General features: G+C 56.4%; 1 protein-coding gene across 2 annotated transcripts in view; it reads left to right on the top strand.

Annotated features, from left to right (window-relative positions):
* The window catches only part of RAP1GAP (RAP1 GTPase activating protein), a 185,149-nt gene that overhangs the window by 82,929 nt on the left and 77,865 nt on the right, over positions 1–24,355 (top strand). For both annotated transcript variants that reach the window (XM_084651478.1, XM_084651477.1), the window contains exon 3: positions 14,950–15,028. In XM_084651478.1, coding sequence (XP_084507604.1) covers positions 14,950–15,028 — 79 coding nt within the window. The remainder of the gene's footprint in view (positions 1–14,949; positions 15,029–24,355) is intronic.

The raw sequence follows: 24,355 nt of genomic DNA, 5'->3' as shown, positions 1-24,355 counted from the left end.
GCCCCCTGCAGTCGGTCCAGCACTTGTCTAACCTGGGACACGTGGTCCTCCCAGGTCTGGCTAAAGATATATACGCCACGGCAAAACTCTCCATCCCCCTCAGTAGCTGGTCCACCAGGCGCTGGAAGGTGGCCGGTGCTCCCTTGAGGCCGAAAGGCAGGGTCAGGAACTCATAGAGCCCCAGAGGGGTGATAAAGGCCGATTTCAGCCGGGCATCTGCATCCAGCGGCACTTGCCAGTAGCCCTTTGTAAGGTCCACGGTGGTCAGGTAACGAGCTCCTCCCAGCTTCTCTAGGAGCTCATCAGGCCTGAGTATGGGGTAGGCATCAGATACAGTGATGGCACTGAGCTTCTGATAGTCCACACAGAACTGGATCAACCCGTCCTTTTTGGGGACCAGCACCACCGGCGAGGCCCAAGGGCTGGCCGAAGGCTGGATCACCCCCAAAGCCACCATGTCATTGACCTCTCTGTCCAGGTCCTTAGCAGTTTTCCCTGTGACTCGGAAGGGGGAGCACCTTATAGGCAGGTGCATTCCTGTCTGCACCCGGTGGACAGTCAGATTAGTAAGTCCAGGCTGGTTGGAAAACAGCTGTTGGTACAGATGCAGCACCCCTGTGATTTCAGCTTGCTGGGCAGGGGTTAGCCGATCAGAGAGGGGAATTGTTTCCTGGGAGGAGCCAGCTCCTGTCTCAGGGAATAGATCTACTAGAGGGTCATCTCCCTGCTCCGCCCAGTGTCCACACACAGCCAGGACCACATTTCCTCTGTCATAATATGGCATATTATAATATCATCATATTCACATGGTACACCCGGCGGTGGTGCGCCCGGTTCGACAGCTCCACCACATAGTTTACCTCATTGAGCTGCTTGACAACCTTGAAAGGGCCCTCCCAGGTGGCCTGTAGTTTGTTCTTTCTCACGGGGATGAGAACCATCACCTGATCCCCGGTGGCGTAGGCACGGGCCCACGCCGTGCGGTCATACCAGACCATCTGCTTCTTCTGGGCTCTGGCCAGATTCTCCCTGGCCAGGCCCATGAGTTCCGCCAGTCTCTCTCGGAAGATCAGGACATACTCCACCACTGACACTCCGTTGGGAGTGGCCTTCCCCTCCCATTCGTCGCTCATCAGGTCCAGGGAGCCCCTCACCCTCCTTCCATATAACAGTTCGAAAGGCGAAAATCCGGTAGACTCCTGGGGCACCTCCCTGTACGTGAACAGCAGGTGAGGTAAGTACTTGTCCCAATCCTGCGGGTGCTGGTTCATAAAGGTTTTCAGCATCATCTTTAGCGTCCCGTTAAACCACTCCACCAGCCCGTTGGACTGGGGGTGATAAGCTGAGGCCCAGTCGTGCCGGACCCCACATTTCTCCCACAAGCACCGGAGCAGGGCCGACATGAAGTTGGAGCCTTGGTCTGTCAAGACTTCCTTGGGGAACCCCACTCGGCTGAAAATGGTCAGGAGCGCATCGGCCACGGTGTCTGCTTCAATGGAAGCTAAGGGCACTGCCTCGGGGTAGCGGGTGGCAAAATCTACCCCCACCAGAATGTATTTCTTCCCCGACCGGGTCGTCCTGCTGAGAGGCCCCACGATGTCCATGGCCACCTTCTGGAAAGGCTCCTCTATGATGGGCAACGGTCTCAAAGCCGCTTTCCCCTTGTCCCGGGCCTTCCCCACCCTCTGACAGGGGTCACAGGATCGGCAATACTGCCGGACCGTGGTAAAGACCCCGGGCCAGTAAAAGTTCTGTAGCAACCTCTGCCGGGTGCGCCGGATTCCCTGGTGCCCTGCGAGGGGGATGTCATGGGCCAGGGACAGGAGCCTGCGGCGATACTTCTGGGGGACCACCAGCTGCCTCCTGATCCCACAGGACTCCACTTCCCCTGGGGGAGCCCATTCTCGGTACAGGAACCCCTTCTCCCACAGGAACCTCTCCTGGCAGCCTCTCCTCATGGTCTGTGCTGCACTGAGGTCGGCCAGGTCCTTAGTTTGCGCAAGGAGGGATCTTTCCAAAGCTCGGCCTGGAACTCAGCGGCTGGGGAAGGGATGGGGACCGGTTCTCCCTCAGTGGCCAGGTCTGAGGCCTCCGCCTCTCTGAGCCATGCCCCTCGGCGCTCCCTCCCCACCAGGGAAGGGTCCTGCGCCTCCGGTGCGGTACCCTCCCCGAGATCGGGGTGCAGTGCCCCTCGCCGGCTCTGGCTACGCGTCACAACCAGGGCGGTCTGGGGCTTCCTTGGCTAGTCCTCTAGGTCTCCCCGCATCAAAACCTCAGTTGGCAAATGGTGGTGTACCCCCACATCCTTGGGGCCCTCCTTGGCCCCCCATTTCAGGTGTACCCTTGCCACGGGCACCTTAAATGGGGTCCCACCCACCCCTGTCAGGGTCAGATAGGTGTTGGGCACCACCCGATCTGGGGCCACCACCTCGGGCCGGGCCAGCGTCACCTCCGCGCCCGTATCCCAGTATCCATTGACCTTCCTCCCATCCACCTCCAGGGGAACAAGGCACTCTCTCCGGAGGGACAGCCCCGCGCACACCCTGTAAACCGAGCACCCTGAGTCCAGAGCCTCCAGCCCTCTGGCAGAGCTGGCTGGGGTACTCTTCCCTCCTGAGCAGGTGGTAAACTGGCAGCCCCCGTTGCCTGGGCCGTCTGCCCCTCGTCCAGCTGAGTCCCTACCCAGTTAACCCTGGGTAGGTTGGGTCTGCTCAGTTTGTCCCTGAGCCCGGGGCACTGGGTCCGTACGTGGCCTCTCTGGCCACAGTGATAGCAGCTCAGGTCACGTTGGTCCCCTCGAGTGGGTCGGAGGGGCCCGACGCCAGGCGTTCCCCTTGGGAGGGGGTTCTCCCTATTTCCCCACTGGGAGGCCCCCTGGTGACTCTCTCTCTGCATTGGGGGGGGCCTGTTCTTTTGGGACTCCTCCCGGCTACCCCCTGACCGACTGTTCACAGACTCGTCGGCCAGCTGCCCTGCGTGCTGGGGGTTCTCGAGCTTTTTGTCCACCAGCCACAGCCTCAGGTCGGACGGGCACTGATCATACAGCTGCTCCAGTACGATTAGGTCCAGCAGGTCCTCTTTAGCTCGGGCCCCAGCTGTCCACTTGCGGGCATACCCCTGCATCCGGTTGGCCACTTGTAGGTAGGTGACCTCAGGCATTTTACGCTGACTCCGGAACCTTCTCCGGTACATCTCGGGGGTCAGCCCAAACTCACGGAGCAGGGCCTGTTTGAACAGTTCGTAGTCCCCTGCCTCCGCCCCTGTCATCCGGCTGTACACCTCCACGGCTTTGGGGTCCAGTAAGGGGGTGAGGAACTGGAGTCTGTCGGCAGGGTCAACCCTGTGCAGCTCACAGGCATTCTCAAAGGCCGTCAGGAAGCTATCCATGTCCTCCCCCTCCTTACGCTGGGCCAGGAAGCACTTATCAAAGCTCCTTGCAGTCTTGGGTCCCCCCGCACTCACCGCAGCCGCAGCCGGGGCCCCACTGCTCCTCAGCCTGGCCAGCTCCAGTTCATGCTGTCTTTGTTTCTCCTTCTCCTGACGCTCCCTCTCCTTCTCCTCCTGCTCATGTTGACGTTGTTTCTCCTCATGTTGACGTTGTTTTTCATGATCCTCCAGCTCCCTCATTTTCATCTCCCTCTCCCATTCCAGCCGCCTCCGCTCCAGGGATGGGGAGCTCTGCCGGGAGGATCCCCTGCTGGCTGCCGGGGTCAGGGTGCCTTCGGTATTTGCTGGGCTTCCCCCAACCCCTCCTCCAGGCATAGGTAGGAAGGGTCTCGGGATGTCCTGGGCAGCAGTCTGACCCCTCCCAGCCCGGTCAGGCCCCAGGGCCCACACTGCGTCCACCGGGCAGCTTCCCTCCTGGACAGGGATCGGGTCATCCAAGCGATCCCTCTCCTCCAACTGGGCAATCAGCTGTTCCTTGGTGGACGTCCCAATGCGCAGCCCCCTCTGCCTGCTCAGCTCCACCAGGTCGCTCTTCAGGCGTTTAGCGTATATCTCCCTGCTGGCCACTCGCAGGCCTGGGCAGCTTTCTGCAATTTCCAGGAAAAACCCCTCGTGTGCCAGTCCTTCTTGAGGTCACCATCTCTTTGCCAGGGTCGAGCTGCAGACTCCTCCGCCCCTGGGACCGCTCGCTGCGATCCCCCGGGGGACCCTGTTACTGCAAAAGTCCTTCTCTCTGGTCACACACTCCCAGGGGTTAACCACCCCCTGAAACCATCTCTCTCTGACTCTTCAGCACGCCTGGTCCCCGTCACTCCCCCTTTGTTTTACTGTTCCCCAGTCACTTACTGCAGGAAGCGCCGTTCACGGGGTGCAGTACATCCCACCGCTGCCACCAGTTGTCACGGAGGGTGGGGGAGTCCAGGCCCTGCACCCCTCTTCCTGGGATTCACTGAGACTCTCAGCCAGCCAGTAAAACAGAAGGTTTGTTGGACAACAGGAACACAGTCCAAAACAGAGCTTGTGGGTACAACCAGGACCCCTCAGTCAAGTCCTTCTGGGGGAGCAGGGAGCTTAGACCCCAGCCCTGGGGTTCCCTGTGTTCCTCCACCCAGCCCCAAACTGAAACTAAACCCCCCCAGCAGGCTCCCTCCTGCAGCCTCTGTTCACATTCCTGGGCAGAGGTGTCACCTCCCCTTCCCCCTCCCGGCTCAGGGGACAGGCTCTCAGGTCTCCCATCCCCAGGGCACATTCCCAGATCAACACTCTCCCTCTCTCTGCTGCGTCCCATCATCACAGAGACATCAAAGCAAGCCCCAGGGTTTGCACTGGTGTTTGGGGAGGAGTCCTCCCAGGGTGCGTTTCTTGGGCCCTGCACCTGCCGCCTGGTGGAATTGCTCTGCAGGGAGCTGTTGGCAGGGCAGCAGCTCTGTATCACCGATCAGGTCGCAAAGGTTAGTTGGGGACTGAAAGGCGGCAGCTTCATTACCTTCCCACAGAGAGGGGGCTCCAAGCTCATGCAACTGAGTAGGTACCGAAGCAAGGCCAGGCAGCTCCCTGGGCGCTGTCCCTGCCTGCCAGGGCCTGACTGTGGCCCCTTCGCTTTGAGTTAAAGTTCGGCAGCAGCTGCAGTGGGACAGGCTGTGGACAGAGCCTGGGTACGGCTGCAGCGTCTGCACTGGTGAAGGACAAGATGCGCCACTGGATGTGAAATTAACTGCCCAAGCTGAGCCCTGTGCCCTGTGCCCTGAAAGGGAGGGTGCAACACCCACTGTCTCACACTCACTGGGGGAAGAGGGGAAGATCCCAAGGTAGGATGGCCCACCTGGAATGGACTTAATGGTGCTGATGCAAGGAGAACCCCAGATGGATTTCTGGGGCCAGCTGGAAATGGACTTTGGCCAGAACAGCTGGTCACCCTTTTCTTCCATTCCCCACTGTCTCCCCAGGAGCCTGGTGGGGTGTTCAGTGGCATACAGGGCCCTTGGTCCTTGCAGCCTGAGCAGTGCCTAGATTGGCAGGTCAGGCATCTCGGAGGAGAGGATGGGGTGCAGAGCTAGACGCCGGCGAGGTCGAGCTCCCTGTCGCAGAGGCGTGGACTAGAAGGCAGCTCGGCTGCCATTTAGTTCCCTATTGAGGAGACAGCAGCAGCAGCAAACGAACATCTCATCTGCATATTTGCATATGGAGATCAGACAGCCCTAGATCTGCAGGAGAAGCCAGAGGCAGGGACTGGCTTCTGGCTCTTCAGTGGCATTGGGCCAGATCCATCTCTTGCCCTGGCGTAGATCAGGAGGCATGCCAGTGATGCTAAGGGGCAAGCAAGAGGAGACTCAGACCCTCTGACTCAGGCCCCACTGTGCCCCGAGTTACCCTGTGTCCTGGGCTGTTCTGAATTTGCCTGGGTGGCTGTGTACTGCTGACCATCTCTGAAGGCAGATTTGCTGGGCACCAGGAGTCTGGCTGCAGCCCCACTGAGCGTAAGGTGCCTTCTGCTGCTGCTGGGATCTGTATCAGCCTGAGCTGAAGGCTGCTGCTGGCACCAAAGGAGCTGAGCCCTAGCAAGCATGGCCAGCTGAGACCAGTGACAGCCTGGAACCTCGCATGGTCAGCTGTACCAGGATTTCTTTTACAATCTGTGAAGTACCACGGGGCCGAGACAAACATTTGGTGGAACCGATTGGGAGCTACCATTTCCTCCAGCTGAGTCAATGGCATCTCCTTGTTTCCAGCAGTCCCAGCTTGTATACCTGGGATGCATCCTTGCAGACGCACGCTCCAGAGCTCCCCTGGGCCCAGCTGCCTCACCGACCCTTTATTCGTTAGTGGTTTACCTGTCTTGCTCAGCTCAGCTGAGGAATCACAGGTGCAGCTGATGAACTCTGAAGAGTCAAAGGCTTGGTGTCAGGAGAGACCCCCGTGAAAGTGATGGGGTCGCGGGAAGTAAGGTGCGAAAAGCCAAGTGGGTGCAGGAGCAGCTGTGAGATGGTAGTGGGCCATTGGCTTGTTGTAAGGTGTTGGCCCAGGAAGGACTAACCATGGGCAGTGTGTGCCAGCCCTTCTTGAGACATAAGATGCCTAAACCAACACCAAGACAGAGCTATTCCCCTGGTAGAGCAGGCAGCCAAAGTCCAGGCAGCCCAGCAACAGCCAGGCAGCTCCCCAGACCCAAGGTGGAGCTCCCCCATTCTGCGGGGGGGAGTTTGAGTCCCAGCACAGGGTCAATGGCTTTGTCAGCATCATGTCCTGGGTGAGGGGTATGTGGGGAGAGTGGGGCCACTCTGGAATCCTGCTAAGGCAACAGATGAGCAGGGCCGGAGGATGTGGGTGAGCTGTGGGCTGGGTGCTGCATTAGGGATGGGGATGATGCAGGGGGTGATGTACCCACCGAGGGGATGGGGCGAGCCCTCGAATGGAGACAGTCTGTGCAGGGAGGCTGGAGTCTGCAATGGAGGGAGGTTTGTCCCAGAGGCTGGATCAGACAGGTGTCAGGGATATTTGCACATTCTCCACTGCTGCAGCTCCAGGGCCATGTGCTCTTGCCTGCTGGAGCTTTCCTGTCCCCTTGGCAATGGAGCTGGTCTGCACACTCCCAGGCAGGTGGTGCCTAGGGGGAGGTTCCTGCAAACCGGCCCTGGCCTTGGTTTTGCCAAACATCTGCAGTCTGTCACGAAGTGTGGGGGAGTCAGGGCCCTGCACCCCCACTTCCTGGGATTCACTGGGACTCTCCGCCAGCCAGTAACACCGAAGGTTTATTAGACGACAGGAACACAGTTCCAAGCAGGGCTTGTAGGTACAACCAAGACCCCTCAGCCAGGTCCCTCTGGGGGGCAAGGAGCTTAGACCCCAGACTTGGGGTTCCCTGCATCTTCCCAGCCAGCCCAAAACCCCTCCAGCAGGCTCTTTCCCCCTCCCCCAGCTCCTCCTCCAGCCTTTGTCCAGTTTCCAGGCAAAGGTGTTACCAGGCCCCACCCCCCTCCTGGCTCAGGTTACAGGCTCATCCCCAGTTCACCCATCCCCAGTAGAGACAGTCCCAGTAGAACTCAACGCCATTCCCCGGTCAATCCTCCCCGCTCCCTGCTGCATCACACAGTCTACAGGCCTAGTGCCCGGCTAGGGCAGGCATCACGTCGGGGAGCTCTCCTGCCAGCTCCTCTGCCTTCAACCCAGCGCAGGGAGCGGGCTCTGACTGGGCAGCACGAGAGCGGACCCAGCCCCATCAGCCTCCAGGCTGCCAACTCCGAGCGGGCAGGGCCGCAGTGGGGGCCTCTGAGAAAGCAGCTGGCCTCAGTGCGATTCCTGCCAGCCCTGTGTTTTCTTATCCCTTTTGCGTCTGGTACCTAGATCCACAATGAGGGAGGGAGATGGCTGGCAGGTGCATTACACAAGCAAGGAAGTGCATGTTCATGGGTATATTTGTGTAGGGAGTTGTGAGGGGGGCTCTGGGTGTGTGTGTAGGGGGTGAAGGGTGTGTGTGTAGGGGGTGCTGTGTGTGTGCAGGGCTGTGGGGGGGCTATGGGTGTGTGTGTAGGGGTGCAGGGTGTGTGTGTGTAGGGGGTGCTGTATGTCAGGGGGTGTGGGAGGACTGTGTGTGTGCAGGGCTGGGGGGGTGTGACGAAGCGGGACTGTTCTTAATGTTTCCTCTGAATAGTGTGGGGGTGCCTCAGTTTCCCCTAGGCAGTTCTTAAGTCTCTAGGTGGTGGGATAAGGGTGTATGATTGTTGCAGAGCCCTAGAGGGCAGGTGTGTGCAGGGGTCTGGACACAGAGAGTGGCCGACACCCTGTTTCCTGGCAACTGATGGCCTGGCCCTTCCCCCCTGCAAGGTGAGAGCTAAAGGGTTGGAGAACAAAGGAATCCGGTGACCTCCTGGCCCAGAAAAGGGACAAAGCCCAGAGGAGGAGGGTCTGGAGAGGGTTTCAGTTTGGGGCTGGCTGGGGACATGGAGTGAAGGGCAGAAGTGGATGTCTGGCTCACTGCCCCCCCAAAATGGACCCAGCTGAGGGGGCCCGTTCTCTGCGCCTAAAAGCTCTGTTTTAGACCGTTTTCCTGTCGTCTAATAAACCTCTGTTTTACTGGCTGGCTGAGAGTCATGTCTGACTGCGGAGTTGGGGTGCAGGACCCTCTGGCTTCCCCAGGACCCCACCTAGGTGGACTGGCTGTGGGAAGCACACGGAGGGGCAGAGGATGCCGAATGCTCCGAGGTTAGACCCAGGAAGGTGGAAGCTGGGTGAGCTGTGTGTCCTGAAGACAGGCTGCTCCCAGAAAGGCGACTGCCCCAGAGTCCTGACTGGCTTCATGGGGAGCAGTTCCAGAGCATCGCCCAGGGACTCTGTGACAACTGGTGGCAGCGGTGGGATGTACTGCACCCCGCAGATGGCGCTTCCTGCGCTAAGTGACTGGGGAGCAGTAAAACGAAGGGGGATTGATGAGGACCAGGTGTGCTGAAGGCTCAGAGAGGAGCGGTTTCGGGGGGCGGTTAACCCCTGGGAGTGTGTGACCAGCGAGAAGGACTGTGCAGTAATGGGGTCCCCCTGGGGACTGCGGTGAGCAGTCTCAGGGTGGAGGAGCCTGTGGCTTGGCCCTGGGAGAGAGAAGGAGTTTTGCAGTAACAGGGTTCCCCTGGGGATTGCAGCGAGAGCGGTCCCAGGGGCGGAGGAGTCTGCAGCTCAACCATGGCAAAGAGGTGGTGACCTGGAGAAGGGCTGGCACTCTAGGGGTTCTTCCTGGAAACCGTGGGGAGCTGAGAGCACACAGGCCTCTGAGTCCACAACACCTTGGGAAGAGCGGAGTGACGGTCTGTCACCATCTCCTTAAGAAGGCCATTGTAACCCTGTGCAGAAAGAGAGGGTTGAGCGTTGGAAAGTTCACCAAAGCACAGTTAATCGTGCAGCTGGAGGAGGATGACCGCTCTAAGGAACTGATTCCTGACCCCAAATGGGGCTATAGCAGGATCTGGGAGCAGCTGGAGCGGTAGCCAGGCACCCCCAAGACTCCTGTCCCCGACCAGACGGGGGTCTTCACGATCGGGTTCCCCATCGGGGGATCGGAGACGGACGGGATTGGAGCTGAGTCCGAGGGAGCAAGAGGACTGTGAGAGACAGCGAGAGCCCGAGAAAGAGCTGCAGAAGCAGCATGAACTGGCGGTGGGGGAGCGGAGAGGCCTAGGGGACCTCCCCGGGGTGAGTGGGGATAGACCCCGGGGGGCCAGTTCCACAGGGAACCTCGAGACTAAATTGCCCCTGGTTAAGGAGGGGGGCATGTGGATGCCACCTCACTGCCTTTGAGCAGGCTGGAGATTTGAACCAGGGGGACCCTGCGGAAAAGCCCCAGTGTCTAGCTCCCTTGCTGGGTCCCAAGGCCTTAGACTCCGTCAGCCAGATGGTTGGGGATGTGGACAGGCTCCCACTCCTGACCCCAACCTATATGTCTGTGTGGAGTTTCCTGGGGCCAGGCCCCTCGGACCCCCAGTGGGAGCGGAAGGGGATGGTCAATGGGGAGACATTCCTGGGGTGGCGAGATCCTGGGACAGAGAGAACTGTTGTCAGGCCCCTAGTGGTGCAGCCTCAGAGGCTGAGGGGCTGGGTGAGCTGGGTGAGGGTCCCAGGGATGAAGCCCCTCGCCCTGCCTATGGCCCAGATCCCTGTGCAGACCCAGGAGGGGTGGGGCTGGCTGGCCATTGGGGTTCTCCAGGATACCAGCTGCGAGACCCTGTTGTGGGGTGACTGTGTCTCTTTGGGACAGGATCCAGGCCCTGCTCCTGTAACTGCCAAGGGTTTGAATTTGAATCCGGGGAACCAATCGGCGGAGAGGGAAATGGTCAGTGAAAATGCAGATGACCTGGCTGGCAGGGGGGAGGAGCAGCTAGGCTCAGGATATCTGCCTGCCTGTAACCAGACCCCTGGGGCTGGGTGGGACAGAGAGATGCTCCCCGCCCCCCTTGCACACCAGAGAGGGGGCTCAGGCTGGCTCTGATGCCGTGAGGAAAGCAGCGAGCTCGCTGCCTACCCCCACTGGGACAGCAAGGGCAGCGCTGAGCACAGTGGGAGCTGAGACCCCAGCTGAGTGGGGGAGACACAGGCAGGGCAGGGGATCTGTTGGGAGTGGCAAGGTGCTGGGTAAGGAAAGTCTGGATGAGCCTAGGCAGCCTTGTGATCTGATGGATGTGTCCAGTCAGCAGGGTGGGAAGGCGAGGAGAGCGGAAGATGAGTGTCCCTGGACCTTACCTGTTAGCTGGGTGGAGAATTGGGACAGTGAAGGAAATGGGTCTCTGTCTGTCAGGGGTATTGACTTGCCTGTGGAGGGAGCTACCCTGATCTCCAAGCAGTTGTCTGTGACCAGCCTTGTGTGCTGGGACAAGGGGAATGAGATCCCAAGCTGTGTGTCTGGGAAAGGAGAAAGTGTGTCCGGCTCTTCTTTGTCTGTGGAGCAGACAGAAGGGGCCTTTCAGCTCGTGATGGTTGAGGGTCGTGCAGTTGTCCCAGAGCTGGTTCTGGATTCAGCTAAAGCCCAGGAGGGGAAGGGTCCTAAGTTTGTGTCTGCTCGGGAGAATGGCCCTGTAACTAGGTCGCATCCAGTTAGGGTCTATGTAAAATCCCAGAGTCCAGACAATTCTGGTGCTTGTATTTTGCCTGTTGCTAGTGTGTTGTTGGGAAAGGGTGAAGCAACTCTGTGTAATCAGGGTGAGTTCCTAGCCGGGGCACAAGGAGAGCATGAAGGTGATGTGATTGTGTTACCTACTGAGGGTGTGGAAACCTGTAGCAAGAAGGAAAAGATTCCTGAACTTGCGTGTGGCAAAGGGAAGGAGAATGCTTCTGACCTTTTATCTAGGAAGTCTGTAAGTTTGCCTGAAAGGGGATTGTGTCGGAATCTGCCTGATGGACCAGAGGTAATTCTGGATGTAAGGGAGACCCAGAAAGAGTCTGTTGTTGCTCAGGAAAGTGTTCCTCTAGAGCAAGCCCTCGGTGAAGAGGGTAAGGGAAGAATTTCTGTGAAGGGTGAAGTGTTGCATAGAAAAGCCTTTAGGGAAAGGAATCCTCATGGAGTCTTTGCAAGCAGTTTGCTGCAACTGAAGGGTGTGAAAGTGGTTTAATCAAGGAAAAAGAAAAGGAGGACTTGTGGCACCTTAGAGACTAACCAATTTATTTGAGCATAAGCTTGCATCCAATGAAGTGAGCTGTAGCTCACGAAAGCTCATGCTCAAATAAATTGGTTAGTCTCTAAGGTGCCACAAGTCCTCTTTTTCTTTTTGCGAATACAGACTAACACGGCTGCTACTCTGAAATTAATCAAGGAAGTTTCAGTTCCTAACAGCCAGAAATTTTCTGTTGTGAATGGATCCACCGACTTTCCTGTTGAAGGATTCAGTGTGGATAGCTTTGAGAAGGTCTCAGATGCAGTGAAAGCTGTTAAGGAAGTTAAACAGTCCGATAATCAAGTGGCTGTGTTTGGCCAGCTTGTTGGGGAGACAAGGTTGTGGAGAAGGGGATGTCTCCATGCTAGTTCTGTAAGTGAACAGTATGTGGCCCAGGTCAAGATGGGGGCTCTTAACCAAGAGAGCCCGAATTGCAGCCCTCCAGACTGGAGCACTGGGAGAAGACCCAACCCCAGTTTGACCCCCGGGGGTTTTGGGGTGGCAAAAGGGCATGGGCCGCATAAACCTTCCCACATGCGGCATGCGAGTGCTATCGACCACCCCCGACCTATGGGAGGGCATGAAACTGGAAGGGCCTGGTGTAATTCCCACCAAGGAATGGGAGAGATGCTGGGGCATTCATGGGAACGTTGGTGGCTTCGAACTTCCCCAGGTCACTGGCTAAAGTGACCCCGCTCAGTTCGGTCTCGAAGGCAGGAGAGATGTGACGAAGTGGGACGGTTCTTAATGTTTCCTCTGAATAGTGTGGGGATGCCTCAGTTTCCCCTATGCAGTTCTTAAGTATCTAGGTGGTGGGTGTCATGGAGTCCCTGGGCGATGCTCTGGAACTGCTCCCCATGAAGCCAGTCAGGACTCTGGGGAAGTCTCCTTTCTGTGAGCAGCCTGTCTTCAGGACACAAAGCTCACACAGCTTCCACCTTCCTGGGTCTGACCTCGGAGCATTCAGCCTCCTCTGCCCCTCCGTGCACTTCCCACAGCGAGTCTGCCCAGGCGGGGTCCTGGGGAAGCCAGAGGGTCCTGCCCCGCAACTCTGCAGTCAGACGTGACTCTCAGCCAGCCAGTAAAACAGAGGTTTATTAGATGACAGGAACATGGTCTAAAACAGAGCTTGTAGGTGCAGAGAACCGGACCCCTCAGCTGGGTCCATTTTGGGGGGCAGTGAGCCAGACAACCACTTCTGCACTTCACTCCATGTCCCAGCCAGCCCCAAACTGAAACTCTCTCCAGCCCTTCCTCCTCTGGGCTTTGTCCCTTTCCTGGGCCAGGAGGTCACCGGATTCCTTTGTTCTCCAACCCTTTAGCTCTCACCTTGCAGGGGGGAAGGGCCCAGGCCATCAGTTGCCAGGAAATAGGGTGTCGGCCATTCTCTGTGTCCAGACCCCTGCACACACCTGCCCTCTAGGGCTCTGCAACAATCATACACCCTTATCCCACCACCTAGAGACTTAAGAACTGCCTAGGGGAAACTGAGGGACCCCCACACTATTCAGAGGAAACATTAAGAACAGTCCCACTTCGTCACAGTGGGATAAGGGTGCGTAATCCTTGCAGAGCCCATGGCTCTGCACATCTGGCCCATGGGACCCTCCTGCCCGGCCCCTGAGCCGGCTGTCCCCCGGCCCCTCCCCCGCTGTCCCCCTCCCCGCAGCCTCAGCTCACTGTACTGCTGGTGCGATGCTCCGGGCAGGGGGCTGCGAGCTCCTGGGGCAGAGCAGCTGCAGAGCCTGGCCTGACCTGGTCTCTGTGCTGTGCGGTGAGGGGGCAGGAGAAGGGCGGGCTGGCTAGAGGGCAGGAGAGTTTGAGGGGGTGGGGGCGTGGATAGGGGTCAGGGCGGTCAGAGGGCGGGGAGCAGGGGAGTTGAATGGGGGCGGGGTCCCGGGGGTGGTCAGGGAGCGGGGGGTAGATGGGGCAGGGGTCCCGGGGGGGCAGTCAGGAAGGAGAGGAGGGGTTGGATGGGGCGGAGGGGGGAAGTTAGGGGCAGGAGGGGCAGGGGCAGTTAGGGGACAGGGAGAAGAGGTGGTTGGATGGGACAGGGGTCCCGGGGGGGCGCGTCAGGGAGGCAAGAAGCAGGGTGGGGTCGGATAGGGGGTGGGGGCTGGGCCACGCCTGGCTGTTTGGGGACTCAGTCCGGAGCCTCCCCTAACCGGACCTCCATACAATTTCTGAAACCCGATGCGCCCTCAGGCCAAAACGTTTGCCTGCCCCTGCCCTAGTGGGAGGAGGGGGTGACAGAGCGTGGCCCCTGCGTTCAGGGAGCAGGAGAGCAAGGCTCACTGGCGCAGGGTCTACGTGGCAGTTAGAAGGATTTCACTGACTGCAGAGCATGGTAGCCCTGCCCCGTCATTGCTGGTGAGCCCGTCCAGCGGTGCCAGCATTAATATTTGCTGGAGGACGGCAAACTCAGCTGGCCTGCCCATCAGTGGGTCTGAGCAGCAAGGGCTCCCTGCACTGGGATCTGTGGCTCCTGCATGCTGAGAACCAGGCCATGTGGATTCTTTGCTGTGGGGCAGTGAAAATGCACCCCAGAGCTTGGCGCTGCCCTGTTGGGTGCCTCCAGTGAGAGCACCGCTGCCCAGACCAGATGCTCCATGTGGGAGCAGACAATGATGCATGCTGTGATCTGTGGCTCGGTGTGCTGCCTGAGAGCCGGGGAGCTGTAATCTGCTTCCCCTCAGGCCATCCAGCAGGCAGGTTTCTCAGGCTGGGGGCTGAGCTGTCGCCCTCGTTTTCACCTGGGCAGAGTTCCCAGTTCAATTCCTCAAAGTTGCAGTGGCATGAAGGTGTGCCGGTGTGAGCCCCTCGTCGCTAGTACCAGCTGCCTGGATAATAACCCAGTCTCCTTCGCAGCGAGGCAACTGCTGTTGCTCCTCCTGAGGGTGGCAGTTCAGCAGCTCTCTGCGTGGCCCTGGCCAGGGGTGATGGCTGGGGGAATGCAGGTTGCAGTCCACTAGCCAGACGCAAGGTACCAGGTGCAGAAGTTGGAGCATCTGTTGCAGTCCATAGAGCAGCTGCGCTCTCCACTGGCTGCTTCAGTAGCGTGTTTGTAACTTATCCGGTCCAGCTTGCTGCTGATGCACTTTCCTGGGGATCTTCATGAAATGCAAGTGACCTGAAGCCAGCTCCTGGTGGGCCCCTCCAGCGCCGCGTCTCTCCTGGACGCGTTACCAGGCTGCGTCTCCCCTCTGATGTGGCAGCTGAGCGGCACCTGGTGGCTCCCCAGGACTACCCTTTCCTTGACTCCTTTGGGATCCCCACTGCTGGCCTCTCTCCTCCCAGCCCCTCCGGCTCCAGCCCAGCTGGAGAGGTCACAGCCATGGGGCCAGCTGTAATATGCGGGTTTCTTCTCTTTCAGGAAGAACCATGGGCCAAGCCAGTGTGTCTCACACACCGTAGAGCTGCCCTGGGTGGGCTCTGCTCCCCCCCACCCCAAGGTAAGAGTCCTCTCTGTACCCCCCCACGTCACGGCACCTTCCCGAGTCCCCCGGGACACACTGCTGTGTGGGTCCCTGCAGCAGTGACCAAGCCGGGGGCCGTGGCTGCAGACAGCCCCTGGGCGGGGACACCCAAGCTGCTGGCTCTGCAGGGGGAGCGCTTGCCGTGGTAGGCAGTGGGATATAGTGGCCTAAGCAGGAGGCCTGGAGTCAGGACTCTGAGGTTGCACTCCCAGCCCTGCGTCTGACTCGTGAGCTTGGGCAAGTCCCTGCCCGCTCTGTGCCTCAGTTTCTATTTGTTGGAGGGTCTCGATACTGAGCTGCTGCCTGGGGCCTTTGATTAGTGGATGTGTGTACCACGGGTGAAGGTGTCCTGGGTAGGTCTCTGCAGCCTGGGCAGTCTGAGGGGGTAGCTGCCAGCTCCCCTCTGCACTGGTGCAACAGAGCCAAGCTCCCTCTAGCTGGGGTCGCTCCACTCCAGGACTTGTGCCAGCCCCTGGTGCTGGGGCTGGGCTCACGCTGGGCAGCAAGGAAAGGTTGTGTTTGCAGACTTGCATTCTAGTGTCCTGCTGAGGATTTTGTCCCAAGGACACTTCCCCCAGACTGGCTAGGTGTCACGGAGGTTGGGGGACTCAGGACCCTGCAACCCCACTTCCTGCGATTCACCGTGACTCTCAGCCACCCAGTAGAACAGAAGGTTTATTAGAAACGACAGGAACATAGTCCAGACCAGAGGTTAGGCATAAACAGGACCCCTTAGTCAGGTCCTTTTGGGGGGGGGGGGCTCCCTCCTCTTCCCCAGCCCACTCCAAAAATGAAACCCCCTCCAGCTGACTCCCCCAGCCTCCCCCCAGCTCCTCCTCCAGCCTTTGTCCAGTTTCCCGGGCAGAAGGTGTCACCTGGACCCAACCGCCCTCCCGGCTCAGGTGACAGCCAGTGAAGCCACCCCCTGCTATCTCATCACCGATCAGACAGTCCCAGTAAACTCCCCTGCCACATTCCTAGGTCAATCCTCCCCACTCAGTCCCTGCTGTCTCACAGTAGGTGAATGCCCCCAAAACACAGTGGGCCAGATTCAGGTCTGGGGTAACCCTGTTAGGGTCAGCAGAGCAACAGGAGGAGGATCTGGCCCGGCTTCTTCCTTCTGAAGAGTGCGCTGGTGGGATGGCTGGGATGCGGGACTGGCGTTTGGCTGTACGTTGTTAATGGGTGCTCTGCAGCTTTGTTATTATAGGGTCATTGGAGGACGTTAGAGCTATACCTTCCGGTTTGTTATTGTAGGGTTGCCCACAATGCATCCTGCCTTGTTATTTTAGGGTCTCTTGTGAATGATGGGCTAGGCGTTCCGGTTTGTTATTGTAGGGTCTTTTGTGGACGCTGGGGCTGTGCACGCTGGTTTGTGATTGTGAAGACTGGGGGTGCACCCTCACATGTGCTGCTGTGTCCTGGCACCAGTCCGCTGTGCCAGTACATGGGGTGGCTTGCGGGCTCGGGGATGCCAGATTAATTCAGGAGTAGTTGGTTTCTCATGGGGCTGAACCTCACTCCAGACCCCCTGCCCAGCCTGGAGCCCGAGAGTGCCTCGTACTCGTGTCAGACACACACTGCTGGCCAGCAGAGCTCCATGTGTAGTTGAGTCCAGGTCCCTGAGCTGATCTTGAATCCAGCATTGCCTAAGGCTCCCTCCCCTCTCCCCCCACGGCCTCCTCATGCCACTCCCTGGCTCCCTTTCTTCAGGCCCCTCCTTCCCTCTTCATGCCCAGGCCCTCCCCCATTTGCCCCAGCTGATCCCCCATGCAGTATTTGAAAGGGAAATGAGTGCAGGGCAGAGGTGGGAGCCTGCAGCTCTGCCTGGTGCTGGGGCCTGCCTAGAGGGCAGAGGGTTCTGGCCCTTGCCAGCCAGCCCTGGACCTGCCCTGTCCCTGCTTCACCAGCCTGGCTTATAGAGTGGGTGCCAGGGCAGGGGGCGAGGATGAGCATCAGAGATGGCACACACCCATCACCAAGCCCAGCTCCTGACAGGACAGGGTCCCTCCCTTTGGTGCCATGTCCTCAGAGACCCAGGGTGACTGCTGGAGAGCTGTGGACAAGGGCACTGGTCCCTCCTTGTTGGCTGAAATGATGTATCAGAGGACGTGACCCAGAAGCCCATTGCCCATTTCCCTGCCACATCATGTTCTAAGCCCCACTCTGCTTTGCTGTCTTCTCACACCCCAAGGTGTCGCCCACTGTGGGCAGGGTCAGTGCCCCTGCCAACCCCAAATGGCAGCCTGCATCTGTCACACCCAGGGTTCTGATCTCTCTGACTCCTTTTGGGTTAATTGTGGAGTGAAGTTTAGGGAGACCAGAGTAGCCAGAGTTCTGAGGAAATCCACAGCTTCTCCTAAGGGATCCAGGCCCAGCCAGTCCTCAGCCTGGATACCCTCTGTAAGTCCTGCAGCCACTCGGGTTGGTTTTCTTTACTGGCAGGTTTTCATCTGTATACCCTCAGGATGCTAATTGCTCCTGGGTCTGTTTCTCCCCTGGGGCCAGACTCAAAGAGCCTTGAAGCAAATAGAAAGACTCTTGTTGACTGTTTAGTGCTCGTTTTTTTTCTCCTAATCTTTCTTTGACTCAGGACTATAGTTAGCCTTATGCAATGAGAATTGCCGGGATTGCTTTCAGAAGATCAGTATCAGGTTTGCTTCCCTCTTAACCACCTGGGCCCACTTCAGCTCTCGGTGATGTTTCAGATCTTGTTGGCAGAGGTTCACAAGGTCTGTCCTCTCTCTCCCCCTGCACTCCTCGTATGGGTTGTCTGGACTTGCTGATTTGAGGCTGTAGGTTAACGTAACATAAGAGTATGTTTTCCAGAGTTCTGTGTAAGCTCGAAAGCTTGTCTCGCTCACCAATAGAAGACAGTCCATTAAAAGATATTTGCTCACCCATAAGAATGGCCATAGTGGGTCAGACCAATGGTCCATCTAGCCCAGTGTCCTGTCTGCCGACAGTGGCTGGTGCCAGATGCATCATAGAATCATAGAATATCAGGGTTGGAAGGGACCTCAGGAGGTCATCTAGTCCAACCCCCTGCTCAAAGCAGGACCAAGCCCCAACTAAATCATCCCAGCCAGGGCTTTGTCAAGCCTGACCTTAAAAATATCTAAGGAAGGAGATTCTACCACCTCCCTAGGTAACGCATTCCAGTGTTTCATCACCCTCCTAGTGAAAAAGTTTTTCCTAATATCCAACCTAAACCTCCCCCACTGCAACTTGAGACCATTACTCCTCGTTCTGTCATCAGCTACCACTGAGAACAGTCTAGAGCCATCCTCTTTGGAACCCCCTTTCAGGTAGTTGAAAGCAGCTATCAAATCCCCCCTCATTCTTCTCTTCCGCAGACTAAACATCCCCAGTTCCCTCAGTCTCTCCTCATAAGTCATGTGTTCCAGTCCCCTAATAATTTTTGTTGCCCTCCGCTGGATGCTTTCCAATTTTTCCACATCCTTCTTGTAGTGTGGGGCCCAAAAGTGGACACAGTACTCCAGATGAGGCCTCACCAATGTCGAATAGAGGGGAACGATCACATCCCTTCATCTGCTGGCAATACCCCTTCATATACATCCCAAAATGCCATTGGCCTTCTTGGCAACAAGGGCACATTGTTGACTCATATCCAGCTTCTTGTCCACTGTAACCCCTAGGTCCTTTTCCGCAGAACTGCTGCCGAGCCATTCAGTCCCTAGTCTGTAGTGGTGCATGGGATTCTTCCGTCTGAAATGCAGGACTCTGCACTTGTCCTTGTTGAACCTCATCAGATTTCTTTTGGCCCAATCCTCCAATTTGTCTGGGTCCCTCTGCATTCTATCCCTACCCTCCCTACCTCTCCTCCCAGTTTAGTGTCATCTGCAAACTTGCTGAGGGTGCAATCCACACCATCCTCCAGATCATTTATGAAGATATTGAACAAAACTGGCCCCAGGACCAACCCTTGGGGCACTCCACTTGATACCGGCTGCCAACTAGACATGGAGCCATTGATCATTACCCGTTGAGCCCGACAATCTAGCCAACTTTCTATCCACCTTGTAGTCCTTTCATCCAGCCCATACTTCTTTCACTTGCTGGCAAGAATACTGTGGGAGACCGTATCAAAAGCTTTGCTAAAGTCAAGGAACACGTCCACTGCTTTCCCCGCATCCACAGAGCCAATTATCTCATCATAGAAGGCAATTAGTTTAGTCAGGCATGATTTGCCCTTGGTGAATCCATGCTGACTGTTCCTGATCACTTTCCTCTCCTCTAAGTGCTTCAGAAGTGATTCCTTGCAGACCTGTTCCATGATTTTTCCAGGGACCGAGGTGAGGCTGACTGGCCTGTAGTTCCCAGGATCCTCCTTCTTCCCTTTTTTAAAGATGGGCACTACATTAGCCTTTTTCCAGTCATCCGGGACTTCCCCCGATTGCCACGAGTTTTCAAAGATAATGGCCAATGGCTCTGCAATCACATCCGCCAACTCCTTAGCACTCTGGGATGCAGCGCATCTGGCCCCATGGACTTGTGCTCGTCCAGCTTTTCTAAATGGTCCCGAACCACTTCAGGTGCATGTGCATGTCAGGAGCTGTGGGAGGAAGTTATGCTGTTGGAGAGGCTGAGTAGTACACACCACATCAGGCACAAGAAAGGAGGCCCTGAGGTAAGGGTGAAGTGGAGCTTAAGGAAATGAGGGCTGCTATGGGGGAAGTAGCCCAGGGAATTGTACATGTCATGTTTCTAAAAGGTCAGCTACCATAGCTGATACTATTAGGGTCCCTGGGCTGGAGCCCGGAGTAGAGGGTGGGCCCGGGCTCCCCCCCCACCTTTGCCCCCGGATTAATCACTGAGACTGGGAGACAACAGAGACTGTGCAAAGAAGGATAACTTCTCCTCACCTCCCTTGCTGGCTTATGATGAAAATAGCTCAGTAGACTGTGACCCTTGTCTCTAGAGAAAGAAGGGTTACATGGAGGGTCACAGTGAGCCTCTGAGGCTAGCGAAATCCGCCAGGAAAGACGGGACCCACGGAGGCAAGGACAGAGCTTTGTCACAACTGGTGTAAGAAGTGGGATTTCGTTCACAGTGTGGCGGAAGAAAGAGGTTTTAAAAAAAGTGCACTGGGGTTTTGGATTTTTTTTTTTTTTGGTTTTTGTTTGTTTGCTTTGTACCACAATGGAGGAGGTGGTAAGAGCTCTGGTACAAGCCACGGCAGCCCAGCAGGAGGCCACCCGGGTTCAGGCAATGGCACAACAGGAGTCTATGCGGGTACAGCAGGAAACCAATCAATTATTGATGAGCCAGGCGACCCAAGATCGTGCCCTCTTGAGAGAGGTGGTGGACCAGCTGAAGATCCTCACCACCGAGGCCCGGGGATCCGATGGGACGCGAACCCTGAGGGCCACTGGTTGTCTGCCAAAGATGACATCAGGAGATGATGTAGAGGCATATCTCCTCTCATTCAAAAGGACTGCTCAGCGTGAGGCGTGGCCCCAGGAGCAGTGGGCCAGCATTCTCACCCCTTTTTTGTGTGGAGAGGCCCAGAAGGCCTACTTTGACTTGCCTGCCATGGATGCCACTGACTATACCTTTCTGAAGGCAGAGATCCTAGCACGATCAGGGATAACAGCAGTGGTAAGGGCCCTGAGGTTCCATGAGTGGAAATACCAGGAGAACAAACCCCCGAGGTCCCAGCTATTAGACCTCATACACTTTGCACAGAAGTGGTTACAGCCCGAGCTGTGCAGGCTGGAGGAGATTTTGGAGACCTTGGTCATCGACCATTACATGCGGGGACTGCCGCCAGATCTCTGCAAATGGGTAGGCCAGAATGATCCATCCACGTACAACGAGATGATCACACTGGTAGAAAGATGGATGACAGCCAGGGAACTGACCCGACTACCCAAGGAAGGCCCCTTTCGAAGCAAGCACCCGACCCTGACCCTGGAAGGTTGGGCAGCCAAACCCCTGGGGAGTCGTAGGTGGAAGAAGGGGGGGGGGGCTGAAAACCAGCGGGGACCCCAGAAGGAAGGGATTGACCTGAGTGGGGGGAACCCCCGGACTAAACCCCTAACCCCCAGGATAGGGGAGTGATTAAAAGCAATTATAGATGTTATGCATGTGGGGAGTGGGGACACATAGCAGCACAGTGTCCCAGCACTGAGGAGTCTACGCAATGTAACTTGGGGGATTGGGAGGTCCCATGCTCCTTTATCCACCTCGCGGGGGTCGCATTAGCCTCACATAATTACACCAGGACAGTGAGGATAAATGGAGCAGAGACTACAGTGTTTGTGGACTCTGGGAGTGCTATCACCCTCATATCGGGTAAGCTGGTAAAAAATAGTCAGCTGTTACAAGCCAAACGCGTAGCAGTAAGGTGCATGCATGGGGCCGTGAGCCATTACCCCACCATCCCAGTGGAGATAGAGGTTCCGGGAAACCGCATTGAGGTGTCTGTGGGCGTAGTTCCTAAACTTCCATATCCTGTAGTCATTGGGAGGGGCTATCCAGGGTTTGATAATTTACTCCCCCTGGAGAGGCTGGAGGGAGGTGGGGACACTGAGGACAGCGGCTTGTCACCGGGGGAATGTCAACCCCCAATGTTCGCTGAGATTTCTCAGGATCTGTTCTCAGCCCCCCGAAAGACCCGGAAGACAAAAAAAGAGAGGAAGGCTGTGAAGGCCTTGGGATCCCGGATCCTGACCCAGGGCCAGAAGACTTCCCTCATAGGCCGATGGATGCAAGCAGCCAACAGAGAAACTTCCACCACAGAAGGTGAGCCAGAAGCTGTCCCCAGCCATGACGGCCGCGAGCCATTGGAAGAAGCAGAAGCCGGCCCCTGAGAGCTTGGGCAGTTTAGTCCCGGGAGAGAGACTTTTGGGCGGGACCAGGCGGAGTACCCCAGATATGATAATGCCAGGAAAGAGGTGGCAGAGATCGATGGGATATCCACGGATGGGAAGGTCCCAGATCTTACTTTATAGTGAAGAAAGATCTCCTGTACCGCGTGGTGCAAATGCAGGAGCAAGAGATACAACAACTTCTGGTGCCACAAAAACATCAAAAAGCCATATTGAGTCTCGCCCACAGTCACCTGTTTGGAGGACACCTAGGGGTAGAGAAAACCCAGGCACGGATCCTGCGGAGGTTCTTCTGGCCAGGAGTACATGAAGATGTCCGGCGATACTGTACCTCTTGTCCAGAGTGTCAGTTACATAGCCCTCGCCCGCACTTGCGGGCTCCTTTGATACCTCTTCCAATAATAGAGGTTCCTGTCGAATGGATAGCCATGGATCTGGTAGAGCCCCTAGAGAAGACAGCTCGGGGCCACCAACATGTGCTTGTTGTACTGGACTATGCAACCCGGTACCCGGAAGCTGTTCTGCACAACACAGCTTCCAAGAAAAAGAAAAGGAGTACTTGTGGCACCTTAGAGACTAACCAATTTATTTGAGCATAAGCTTTCGTGAGCTACAGCTCACTTCATCGGATGCATGCCGTGGAAACTGCAGCAGACTTTATATACACACAGAGAATATGAAACAATACCTCCTCCCACCCCACTGTCCTGCTGGTAATAGCTTATCTAAAGTGATCATCACGTTGGGCCATTTCCAGCACAAATCCAGGTTTTCTCACCCTCCACCCCCCCACACAAATTCACTCTCCTGCTGGTGATAGCCCATCCAAAGTGACAACTCTTTACACAATGTGCATGATAATCAAGTTGGGCCATTTCCTGCACAAATCCAGGTTCTCTCACCCCCTCACCCCCCTCCCAAAAACCACACACACAAACTCACTATCCTGCTGGTAATAGCTCATCCAAAGTGACCACTCTCCCTACAATGTGCATGATAATCAAGGTGGGCCATTTCCAGCACAAATCCAGGTTTTCTCACACACACCCCCCACCCCCATACACACACAAACTCACTCTCCTGCTGGTAATAGCTCATCCAAATTGACCACTCTCCCAAGTTTAAATCCAAGTTAAACCAGAACATCTGGGGGGGGGGTAGGAAAAAACAAGGGGAAATAGGCTACCTTGCATAATGACTTAGCCACTCCCAGTCTCTATTTAAGCCTAAATTAATAGTATCCAATTTGCAAATGAATTCCAATTCAGCAGTTTCTCGCTGGAGTCTGGATTTGAAGTTTTTTTGTTTTAAGATAGCGACCTTCATGTCTGTGATTGCGTGACCAGAGAGATTGAAGTGTTCTCTGACTGGTTTATGAATGTTATAATTCTTGACATCTGATTTGTGTCCATTTATTCTTTTACGTAGAATAAATTCTTCTACGTAAATTCTACGTATTCTTCTACGTAAAAGAATAAATGGACACAAATCAGATGTAAAGTGGACTGACGCAGCAGAGGGGGCATTTACAGACCATCAGACGGCCCTCTGTAATGACCCCGTACTCATAGCCCCAGACTTTAACAGGGAATTTATTTTACAAACAGATGCTTCCGAGGTGGGGTTGGGAGCAGTTCTGTTGCAAATGGTGGGAGAAGAGGAACACCCAATCCTCTACCTAAGCAGAAAGCTTCTCCCAAGAGAACAGAAATATGCAGTAGTTGAGAGAGAATGCCTTGCTGTCAAATGGGCTATGGAGACACTGCATTATTACCTCTTAGGCCGGCAATTTACTCTTGTGACGGACCATGCACCCCTCCAGTGGATGCAGCGGAATAAGGAAAAGAATGCAAGGGTCACCAGGTGGTTCTTATCCCTCCAACCATTCCAGTTCCACATACGGCACAGGGCTGCATGCCACCATGGCAATGCTGATGGTCTGTCACGAGCATACTGCCTGGCGTCCCAAGTTGCCTAGCTCTATGGTGTTGAGCGGGGGGGTGGGGAGGGAGGATATGTGACGGGGCAAGGCCAGATGGCTATAGAAAAGTAGTGGGAGATAGATATATTAGCTCCAGGCTAAACAAATCCCTGGTACCAGGTTAAGTGAAATGGAAGCTGCTCCAGGTCAATTAAGACACCTGGGGCCAATTAAGAACTTTCCAGAAGGCAGGGAGAAGGCTAGGTTGATTGGGACACCTGAAGCCAATCAGGGGCTGGCTGAAACTAGTTAAAAGCCTCCCAGTCAGTCAGGTGGGGGTGCATGTCAGGAGCTGTGGGAGGAAGTTGTGCTGTTGGAGAGGCTGAGTAGTACACACCATATCAGGCACAAGGAAGGAGGCCCTGAGGTAAGGGTGAAGTGGAGATTGAGGAAGTGAGGGTTGCTGTGGGGAAAGTAGCCCAGGGAATTGTACATGTCATGTTTCTAAAAGGTCAGCTACCATAGCTG

This window comes from Lepidochelys olivacea, assembly GCF_965140295.1.
Source record: "Lepidochelys olivacea isolate rLepOli2 genome assembly, chromosome: 18".
Lineage (NCBI taxonomy): Eukaryota > Metazoa > Chordata > Testudines > Cheloniidae > Lepidochelys > Lepidochelys olivacea.
This window is presented reverse-complemented; position numbering and strand designations above follow the sequence as displayed.